At 45.4% G+C, this 11,730-nt stretch overlaps 1 protein-coding gene across 1 annotated transcript; it reads left to right on the forward strand.

The window, feature by feature from the left end:
- Positions 1-300: 300 nt before the first annotated feature.
- msc (musculin (activated B-cell factor-1)) lies at positions 301-1,657 on the forward strand. Its single transcript, XM_086020333.1, has 2 exons — positions 301-706; positions 1,384-1,657. The coding sequence occupies exons 1-2, from the start codon at positions 437-439 to the stop codon at positions 1,468-1,470; spliced, it is 357 nt and encodes a 118-aa protein (XP_085876459.1). The 5' UTR covers positions 301-436; the 3' UTR covers positions 1,471-1,657.
- Positions 1,658-11,730: the final 10,073 nt, after the last annotated feature.

Raw genomic sequence — 11,730 nt, forward strand, 5'->3', positions numbered from 1 at the left:
GCATGTTGATGATTTTTTTTTTTTTTCGATTATTTGTTAGCATTAAGCTAAGTGGACTTCAAGGTAAATCTACGTGGTTCTTAGAAATACACTTACAGAATATGTGCTGTTGGTTGGCTGAAATTCCAACAACTTGAATTTAAAAAAGGTCTCTAATGATTAATCGATGACTCAAATAGTTGTCGATTCTTTTGCCAATCGATTAGCGTGGAGCCGTACAGTTGCTTCACTTGGCAGACTGTGGCAAAGTCTCAAGTCGAGGCTGAGCCTGGCTGTCGAGCGGTGGGAGGAGAAAAGTGTTGCCCAGATGTCAGCTTTCTTAAATGACAGCCGTCGCCCAGCCCGCAGGCTTGTTTTTGCTTTCCCACCCCAACCAGTCGGCCGTTAGCTTGCCCTGGTCGCGGCAAGCGCACATCCCCAGGAGCTGCAGGCGGACATGTCGGCCGGCTGGGACGAGGACGACGGAGGAGCGGAGCGCGGAGGGAAAGAGCCGCACAGAGACGCGGCCAACGCCCGCGAGAGGGCCAGGATGAGGGTGCTGAGCAAAGCCTTTTCCAGGCTGAAGACCACCCTGCCCTGGGTGCCCCCCGATACCAAGCTGTCCAAGCTGGACACGCTGCGTCTGGCCTCCGGCTACATCTCGCACCTCCGGCGACTGCTCCAGGACCACCCGCTGGATGACGCCTACATGAAGACCGCCAATCTGGTGGGCTATTTTTAAAATTCCCTTTGATGGCAAGCTTCAATCTCAACTCATTGGACTCAAATCTTATGATGTCGTTTTATAATTTGTTGTGTATTGAAAGGCTGAACGATTTTGAAAAATAGACTAATGGCATCCCCCCCCCCCCCCACCCAATATTGCGATTTAATATGCGATTCATTTTTCAAGGTCCCCTTCCCATGCATTATTTTTTACAAACAAGCAATAAAGTAATCTATAGTACAATAAACAATATCAGCTTTATTATACATAAATGTTTCGGTCTTAGGTGAGGCTAACGCAAAATTAAAGGCAGTGTGGTGCAAACATAAGTCAAAAATCTGATGATAAAAATATCAATTTAACTTTTCATGTTAAACCTCCGCTACTTGAATGCTAGCAAATAATAGGAAGCCACTTAAGAACACGGGCTAACAATTAGCATCTATTTGCCGGTTTTGTAATTGTAACGCTTTAAGCTAAGAATACTTGAACACAAACGGGGAAGCAAAACAATGTAACAATACCCAACAATACAGGCATGCGTTATTTATCCTCTGCAAAGAACGACTGATATTAGTGCTGTACTGAGAAGCCATGTCTGGTTTATACTGGCCCCAGGTGGCCGTGGTGAGCACACACATGATTCGTTTGTACAATGATGTCTTTTTACACACCAGACCTGGCCATTTGGGACGTCGGGACACTCGGAGGACGAGGACTCCCATTCCAACACCACCACGAGACTTTGCGGCGCAACAGCCTGAACGCAGCACGGCCCCGCCTGAGCCTTTTATGGTGACATCACCGACAAAAGACAGATGTAAAAGCCAAAGAAAAAGCAAAAGCGCTAGTGGCGCGGATGACAAATACCACTTCCTGTTCTGTGGTTATCATCACACTATCAACGGTACGTCCTTTCTATGCTCACAGAGCTTAAGTGTCGCGAGACTTGAGAATTATTTTAAATAAAACATATTTCCCCCCCCCTCCCGGGGGCTCCCTGTCACGACCGATGCCACTTCCTGTTCTAAGGTTATCATCACGCTATCGCCGATACGTCTTTTCTACGCTCACCGGGATGGAGTCTGGTGAGATTTTTGTCGGATTTGAGGCACATTTGGTGGCGCCGACAAATAAGGGGAAGAGTTTTCATCGGGTGGGTGTTCGACTCACAGCTGTTGGGTGAGGTTCCCACAAGCGGGAGGCATGCGAGGCGACTCTCGAGGGACACTTAATGAGCTTCCTTCTCACACTGGCACAAACACGACGAGCCGGCGAGCGAACGGCTCCGATGTTCGCTTAAGTGGTGTCATCCATCAGCATAACAAGGTGATGATAAGGATGGATGGAGCCGACCCATTCTCATGGCTTTTTTATTCAGGGAGTACATCGAAAGGTGATGTGTAACAGCACTGACACCTAGTGGAAAAAAAACACAAGTGTAAGGTTGGGGGAAAAAAAAAAAAAAAAAAAAAAAAAAAAGTGAATATGCATTATTACAATTGAAAATAGTACCACTGACGACGATGATGATATATTCCAAAAAAAATAAATAAAATCGAATAAATATAACAGTAAAAATAGAAATAAAAGATAAAGTTTGAAAACATGAAGTGATTTGAAGGCCAATCAAATGAAACGATGGGAATCAGGGCTGTCACTTGATGCGAATTACATTTTGGTTTTTTTTGTTGTGAATGTACAATAAAATGAAATTTGAGTGTTTAATGCTCTTATTAGCATGAGTGGATAAAACATGTTTAGCTCATGCAAATATATTTATTCACGCAATAACATACATTACATTTGAGAGAAAAAGGGGACGCAGTGGACCCCCGCATACTTTTAGTATTAGTTTATCTTTTGTTGTTGTTGTTTTTGTGGAGATTTATCCCAATTTGATAATTGATCATTTTTATTGCTTGATTGGGGAACCGTTGCACCTCTAGTTCTTTTCAACAGTTAAAAATGTATTATTTCATTTAGATGAATTATTACAACGACGACTATAAGTGCTACGAATGTAATAATTATAATAATAATAACAATAATAATAAGCATTATTATTCTTATAACCGTTATACTTTCTAATAAATAATTAAAAAAAAAAACAAAATTAAAGCCAGATAAATACAGGTTACAGATAAGGCTATGTGAACTTTTAAAAAGCCAGCTCCAATAACAGGAATGGTGCAATGATGTGTCCGTGCAGCAGGTGGAAGTGTTTCTCCTTGACTGAACGTCAACTGAACCTAATGACATTTGGGGAAAATGTCAACACAGAGCTTTCCAAAGTCACTTTTGGGAATGTTTGTTATCCAATATGCACTCACTCAATAATGCTAATGAGAAAATCCTGAGGCATTTCAATCAGGTTTGAGTGAGGCGGCTACGGATGACTTCCTCCTGAGAGAATACTTTTCTTTTTGGGAGGTATCTGACAGACATTAAAGGGGGGAAAAAAAACTCAATAAAACCAAAACCAAGTAAAACTACTCACCCTATCGCTGAATTTCAGATTAAAGCATTACCGGACAACTTTTCACAGCTCTTTTTTTTGTTTGTTTGTTTGTTTGTTTAGCTTAGATGTGTTGCGGTTGTTGTTTTTCTAATCTTCCGGCTCTGGATTGGCTCAAATATCCAATTAAGTGTGACTTACAGTGCCAACTGCTTTTCTGGCTTCCACCATTTTGATCCCCAAATGATTGATTAGAAAAAGCCTGCCCCCTCCTCCCTCCCTAATTCTGCCTCAAAGTGCTTTGCTCTGACTTCATCTGTCCACAAAGACATCCTGACAAAGGGATCGGGTCTGCGCTCAGGGGCGAATAGTCCGTCCGGGTTTTCCCGTCCCTGTCATCCGTCCACCAATGAGATTGCTGGAAGGGCAGAGCTGTCAGCGCTGCAGAGGGATTATCCGCCGCCATTGTTCTCTGGGCCACAATGGCTTTTGTCAGAGGGCCTGTTGGGAACTCGGACCGGAGTGGAACACACCTGTGGATTAGACCATTGCCTGCGGCACTGACGGCCGAAAAACATCCAAATTTGGGGGTCGGGAGCTAAGAGCAAAGATGGTTGTCCAAGTATTGCCTTTGAAGCGTGGTCCCAAAACAGTGGTGTCCAGCCACAAACTTGACTAAAAAGTTACAGAGAAAAGAGGAGGTTTCACAATTTAGCATAATTTAGCTTCGCATGCTAGCTCTAAATGGCACAATTTTTTTATTTTACCTGGCTACCTGGATTTTTTTTTTCCCTCCTCAAATCCCAGTCTAGAGCGTTGGCACATCAGGGCTGTAGATGTAACCTTCATTTTCACCCACAATTGGAAGATGTCATCTGAGAGGACATGTTTGTCTTTACTAGGCTAAAGTTCATGTAGCACGTAGCACGTAGCACTAAATGTTGAGTTGAGTTTCCTTCAGAAACGTTTCATTTCTTGGATTTAGCTTTGGGTAAAGGTGCAGACTCCAACATTAGATTAGCTGGCTGTATGCTCAATCGTGTTCTTTCGTGTGTATGTGTGAGAGAGCAAAAGGTGCATCGGCTTGACTGGATTTTGGATTAACTTTATAAAAGCCCAATAAAAATTCAAACAAAAGTCTAAAATTCAAAAGCCTGTTTGGTCACCCTTCCTCCGCATTTTTTCGTCGATACTGCGGCGATCTCCGTCAGGAAGTCACGTTTTACATGAGCAGCGTGAAATCGCTTTGATTTCAATCGCGGTCACGGAAAGTTCAAGCCTCTTAAAAGTTTGGAAAGTGCGGATTTGGTTTGACAGGATACGTTATTTCTCAAGACCGGACGCACAAAGTGATAGATTCCATTTGGACTGTTCATTCGTTTTTGCTGATTGGATTGACAGCAACACGGGGGGGGGGAAAAAAAAAAAAAAAAAAAAAAAAAGTCAATTGTATTTGGAATAATTAGTTCCAGAGTGCAAACGGTCATAAAACCATTAATAGCTGTACAGGCAACGTTTAAAGTATCACTATGACATTATTCATTGACGCACATAATAATAAATGAAGTAATAATTGAACTTTACAACTAAACTTAAAATTAAGAGACTCGTACCCAACCGCTAAGTCTGCTAGCTTAATGCTAACACAAAATGCAAAACGCCGTAGAAGGGCTAATGAAACTAGCATTCACGATTGTTATTATAAACCTTAAAGCAATTTATATTTGAACGCAAATGGTAGCAACATGCGCAGGCAGATCACTCAACAATATTTAAGGTCATGTGGATGATCACCCCCCCCCCCATCCATTTCAAAGATCCAGCATGATGCTGCTGCTGACGATGATGATGATAATGATAATGACGACGACGATGATGATGATGACCTCTTCGGGGTCTCCGACGAATGCGCCACTGACAGCTCCATCAAGGCCAGTTAACGCCGCTTGATGGATCGCCTGTGTGTGCGTGAGTTCATAGATTTATGTGTGTGTGTGTGTGTGTGTGTTACCCAAGAGAGATTATGTGGAGGGCTGGTGGATCAGATGGCGCGTTAATTACTCCGCCTTCAAAAAGGGGGCTGGGGTAGTGGGGGTCCGAGCAGGATGTGGCCATGGGCGGGGATGAGAGACGACAGACACATGAAGGCAGTGGCGTGATTGAGCCGCAGCACCTATTCTGCCTAGTAACAAGTGACCGTTCGCACGTTTTTACAAAGTGACGTTCATAGTTGACCTTATATTTTTCGTGTTTTATGATTTTTGTTTATGATGTCTGTGTTGCTAATTATAGTCGAAAAGAAGTTGTTTGAAATTTTAGAATCAGCACCGACGCGAGCTTCAATATCGTACGGATGCCGTTGTGCACTGTTAGCATGAAGCTAGCAGACTTTCCAAAGCGACAAACGAAAATCCTAATGGTTGCTATTTTCGTATATTTTTTTTTTTTTTAAGGGCAAAAAACCTTGCAAATGACAATAAATAAGATAGCGGCTAAGACAAAGTTGTGTTTAAGTCTTTTACAAGCAGCACTTCTGCGGCCGACAAACAGAAGGCCGCACAACCTTTGAACCCACCTGACCCTTTCACCATCCCCCGACCGCCACATCACAAAGAAACACACACGAGTGGTGCAGGGGGCTTCAAGTTGCCAAGTCCCTCTTCTTCTTCTTCTTCTTCTTTTTCTTCTTCTCGCGTCCGTCACATCAAAGCTTGGTGGAGGTGCGGAGCAGAGAGGGAGTTGACCCCCTGGGAGGGGTGCAACGGGAGGACCCCGCTGTTGGCCCGCTCGGCTGTGCGGAAAGAGACCATCAGGCAGCGGCGAGGACGGCCCCCGGTGAGGTCCCTGAGTGGGGCGGGGGGGTGGCGAGGGGCTTCTGATGGAGACTTTAAATCCACAGAGGTTCCCTTAAGGCCATGCGTGACAAGAGCAGCTTGTTTGTGTACTCTCAACACACGCACGCTCACGCACGCACGCACAAGCAGACACTTTTCATCCATCATCTTGCTTCCACCGTCTGTTTGGGCCCTGACACTGATTTATTTGTGCTACTTTATGGACACACAAGGGAGCAAAAAGTCATATGATTTGAATCCAATGCCATTTAAATACTTCATTTATTATTGGATATCCAACAAGTGACTATGAAAATGTGTGAAGGCACTGCCATTGTTTTCAAGTTCAAATTTAGAGTAAATATCGGAATATTCCTCGACGTGAATTTTCTTATTTAGTGTACAAAGTGAAAACAATTACGTCATTCGGACTATTTGAATTTTAAATAGTTTCCGTATTTTCAATGAAATATAACCAGATTTCTGTTTAAAAATAATTAACATAATATTAGGGGTGTAACGATTCACTCAAGCCTGGATTTTCAGTTCCCGATTTTTCAATTCAATTGGATTTTTTAAAAATTGCTACCGTGTCTCTGTGCACTAGTGTGGTTCCACAAACGCAATACGCAACGATGTTTGGCGCAAAAGCATAATTTGATCTGCATATTCAAATATTCAAAATGTGCTATACATCTGGAATGAAAAAACGTTTCGCGACATCATTTTCTAGATGATCAACTCGATTTTCGATGAATCGAATCCATCAATCGGGTCGAATCGATTTTTGATTCATCGTTAGATAATAACCAAATAGATTCTTCCCCTGACACCCGACGCTCGTTTGAGCTACTCCTCATCGGCCTCTGCTTGTTTTTTTCCCTTCGGTTTTATGAAGTCGTCTCTGTCTCTGGAGCGCCACAAAAACACATTCATGGACTTGTGTCTGAGCCCCGCTTGCTTTACAAGGTGACAAAGCTGGCCAACGACGAGCAGGCGCAGCTGGCATCGGTGTGAACGCTCCTCCGTGGCGTTATCACGGAGGGCAAGGGGTGTTTAAAGCACTTTGTGTTCTTCCCACATGGTCCACTTTAATGACCGTGTGGGAAGCAGGAAGTGAGGCGGACACGTGCGTTTAACGTGCGCACATGATCCAACTTCATTCAGTCGGTGAATTAGATGTACTTATTATTATTTTTTTTTTTCCAGTCGTATTGGTCATTTTTTTTCTTCGGCGGCCAGCTGTGTCGTCTTTGCGGCGCTGTCATCCATCCACGATGGTGGGGCGGCAATTGGGAGACAAATTGAATCCGATAGGAGACTGAGGGCGGCGGCCAAAAAACAGAAAGAGAAGAGGGAAAAAAAACAACAAAAAAAAAAAAAACGGAGCTCTGCAACACAGTGGAGACTGTCGAGTAGACTCCTGCAGTATCAATCCCGGATGAGTTTTACTTCATCCAGAAAGGGAGGCGAGGCTTGATAAATGGCGCGGGCGCACCCCTGGGGGCCTCTCCTGTTTAAGGAGCGGCGAGGCGATTTATGAGCGGGCCCTCGCAGGCTTCACAGTGATTAATGGCCGCCGTCCTCCGTGGCTGTTTGGATAGGCAGATAACATCAAAGCGGCCTGCTGCTCGTGTTAAGAAAATACCGCATTGTGGGTCAGTGCAAATGAAGCCGAGAGGGGATTGGGAGTGTTTTGGATGGCGCGCCCCCACTCCCCATACATGCGGGGGTCACCGATGACACATGCAAATGAGTGATGAGCTGTTAACATCGGCCCGCGTTTATGAATGGAGGCGAGCGGCCGTCACGCAAATTTGGACCTAATGAGCAGTTTAGAGATATGGGCAGCCACCTGTGCCATTGATCACGCACGCACTTGATGCTCGGGGGGGGGGGGGGGCGCAGACTTTGATGTCCCTCCCACAAATGGCCTGCTTGTCAATAAGTCCCGGCGTTTGATGTTTGAAAACAGAAACGGCAAGTAGCCGAGCCGGATCGGTCCGAATGAGCCTATGCTAGCTAACGGCAGCGACGGAGGAGAATGAGGGCGTCCTGTCATTATTGAAAAGTAATGTTTTAAAAAAGCACACATACAAAAGGAGAATAAGGGCTGTTGCGGCAAAGAGGGGAATGAGGACACACTACGACAAATTAGCGTGCATGCTAATTTTTGTGTCACTTGGAGACAACTTTAAACGTTACAGTAATGTTAGGTTAGAGAAATACGGGTAACTTTTGCATGCAAAAAAAAAAAAAACTCTGGCTTGCGCAGTAATAAAATCCACAGTCTCCACTTTTGCTGCAGCAGCCCTGAGTCTCCTCTCGGATAAAAGTTGCCTCCATCTAAATACTGATGATGTTTCGTTTGCTCGTCCTCGACTGCCCCCTCAGAAAGCGCATTCTAAAGTGCGGCATTTCTCTGGCCAAGCGCGGCTAATCGTCCTGTGAAAGGAGGCAAATTGCGGCGGACTCGTCTTGACCCGCCGCGTCCCCTTTCTCGCCGCCCTCTCCGGTTTCCTGCCATCGGGGTGCCCTATCGCCGAGCCTCCCCCACCACTACTCCTGTCTCTCAATAGAAGACTGAGATTTCACATGGCGGCCGAACAGGTGTCCCCTCTGTCCTGCCGCCACTCGCGGGGGTCTGGCCGTCGGGAGGAAGCATGGGAAAGGGCAGACGCAGCCGATGCGGGTTCTAGCCCAGCGGGCAGGTAACAGTGAGCCTTTCAAGGAAGTTTGCCGGTCTCACTGCTCCAAAGGATTTTGATGTGCAAATGCGATAAGAAGAAGAGGAGGCTTGTTTATTCGGCTCGTCCACTGAGCGTGAGCTCCACCAGAGGGCGGTGTGGTGAAAAAAGACGTCTGGAATGATTTTGGTTACATATTAATTAATTTTTTTTTTTTTTTTTTTTTAAAGATGTGCCGCTTTTGGAGTTGTTTTTTTTTTTTTTTGTTTCACTTTGTCCTTGCCCGATGTGGAGCAAGTAGCTCCCAAAATTCTGCCTGGCAACAGGTGACGGCGGAAATATGTGAACACGCAATTCAATTGAAAAAGAAATAAATGTGTTTTATGCTTGGAATTAAATTGACGTAGGAATTATTTATTTTTATGATGATATGAAAGCAAATGGATAATAAAAAAATCAAAATGGCGTCTAATGACAAAAACTACTGTACATGTATATCCCCGTATACAGTATGCGTTTGTACGCAGGTGGTAAGAGAAAACTGCACGAAAAAAAATCCTCAAGATAGCAGAACTGTACCCCGCGATGGAGTACGGTTTACCGTAATAAGTTATATTTGCTGGCCTCTATTTGTTTGGGCACACGTGAGAATCGCATATGTGCTGCTGCTGACAGCTTAATGGCACATCCTAATTGATGCCCTCCCTTTCATCCATCCTTTAAGTCAACGGTTGAAGAAGAACAACACGGAGGATGTTACTAGGCCGGGGCCCTTAAAGCTGTCCTCACCTTTCCGGCGTGACCCCGGCCGGCTCACTGGAGACGCTTTCTTTCCTCGGGCCCGGCTGATTTACGACACGCTGAGAGAGGGATGAGGATTATTGATCCTGGGAATCAGCGGCCAGGAAGGCATGATGAACGCGAGAGGGGAGGCGAGGGAGGCCATTAAGGGCTGCGGGAGTGGAGAGCGAGGGTTTGAGGGCCTCTAATAGGATCAACTCCTCCATTAGCCCAGGGGAGCTAGCTGATGCTATCCATCCCCTGCCTGCATCACCTCGACGCAACAAACTCCCTCTGTCCTCTACCCCGGCACACCGTCAGTCACATGGGATGCAGAGCAGCGATTGAAAATTGCTGTAAATTCCTTATTATCGCCGCGTTTTGCGGCTGCGTTGTTTTGGTGCTAGCCACATTTTACGTCGGGCACCTTGTCGGGCAGCTATACTTTGTTATTGTGTCATTTCGACATCAAAGCCAGTCTACGTTTGTGATGACGATATCACGTTTTTTTTTTTTTTAATTGGCAGCATCTAGTAATGTGTAGCTACTTTTTAAAAATAATACAAAAGGAAATAAAAGTGACAGGAACAAGTCATCTGCAATATATTACGCCGAGGCCCGTGGGATTTACATCACTGCGATATGGTGCCGTGTTTACAGTCCAAACATGAGCGCTTGAGCGAAACGCCGCCACGCATAAACGTCATCTCCGCGTTATTCCAAAGGTGGCTGACGCTGCTCATAAAACATCAAGCCGTGCCATCGTGATGCAATCAGCGTCTCATTTGCTGTGTTTACTCTTGGCCCGTGATTGCGCCGGATGACTCATACGAAGAAGAAAGACGGAGCGAGCCAGCCATCGGTGGGATATTCTGTTTTAAGAGTGAACCTTGTTGTAAGCCTATTGTTTGGCCGGACATTTTGAGTGGATAACCATATGGCGTCACAGTAGAGCAGACATGTCTCGTCGAGCCCCCTTTACCTGGGAATCGTGTGGGAGGCGAGTGGAAGGCGTGGGGAGGCGGGGGGTGGATACAAATCAAGGACTTGAACTACGCCAGCAGACATTAAATAAACCTTGGCTTGTCTGTTGCACGGACCTTACAGCTTCCCCGACCAGGGACGTGCGGTCAGGGGAGGGCGTAGCATCATGGTGAAAAAAAAAAAAAAAAAAAAAAAAAAATGTACGCCCAGAATCCTGCCCTAAACGCGCACATCCACTCGAGAGAGCTGCTATTGTCAACATGTATTTTTGCAATTGGAACATTGTAATTTGTATCATCGAACTTTAACGATATTTTTTTTTTTTTTGCTGAAAGGAGAAACAGCTCACCTCACCGTTTGCACCGTCGATATTTACGCCCCTGACTGACTGATCGTGACGAGGCAGCCCAGCGTTAAAGCGGGACAGCAGCCGACATGTAATTTAGAGAACCTACTGCATTCCTTGCCTTTGCTTCATGCAACTCCTCCTCTCAGCAGAATCAAAAGAATCAAATCTTTGCAAGAGCGCCATTGCTCCTCTCAATCAGAGTCAGATGTCCATTCCCGTCGGACCAAAACCACATCAGCTGTCGCCCGTCTCGTTTCCTCTCTCCAATTATGTCTCAAACCGGGGACAACCAAAAAGCAACCATCGAAATTCCTGCGAGCTCAGGCCCATGAGCCAAACCGGCATCTGTTTTTATAACCGGGGGGAAACCCCTTTTTTTTTTTCTTTCTGCTTGTGACAGAGGACTGCAGCTAGCACGCTAGTTTAACGAGCGGTGGGAGGGGCGGGGCCAGGGGAGTGTTATTCTGGTTTTTGGGGAAACAAAGCCACCAGCTTGTCAAACAACGGCCGCCTCCGCCGCCCTGAGAACATTGCTGTTGTAAGAACAGCCCAAATCGCACTTGCGGTCCCGGAGAAACCTTGGCGATTTCGCATAGCGCGAGGCAGCGGAAGCAAAAAAACATTCCTACGTGGGTCAAGCGGCGGTCAGGCATTTACATATTTGGATGTGTGTCAGTAAAAAGCAGCTGGGTAGAACTTGGATTGCAACACAGAGGCTGATGATTGCAATATTGTTCAAAAATTGACATCATTACTTTTATTTTGAACAGCAACACCAAAATCAGACAAAAATCCCAACCTGCAGTACAAAAATCTCAACCTGCAGTACCAAAATCTTCCCCCCCAAAAAACTCATCGGGCAATTCAAAACAATCATCAGGGGCTCTGGCTTCAACCTCTCGATCGATAGTTCTTTAAAAAGTCTGACCGAC

This window comes from Filicampus tigris, chromosome 21 (genome assembly GCF_054856515.1).
Source record: "Filicampus tigris isolate MCC_2025a chromosome 21, RoL_Ftig_1.0, whole genome shotgun sequence".
Classification (NCBI taxonomy): domain Eukaryota; kingdom Metazoa; phylum Chordata; class Actinopteri; order Syngnathiformes; family Syngnathidae; genus Filicampus; species Filicampus tigris.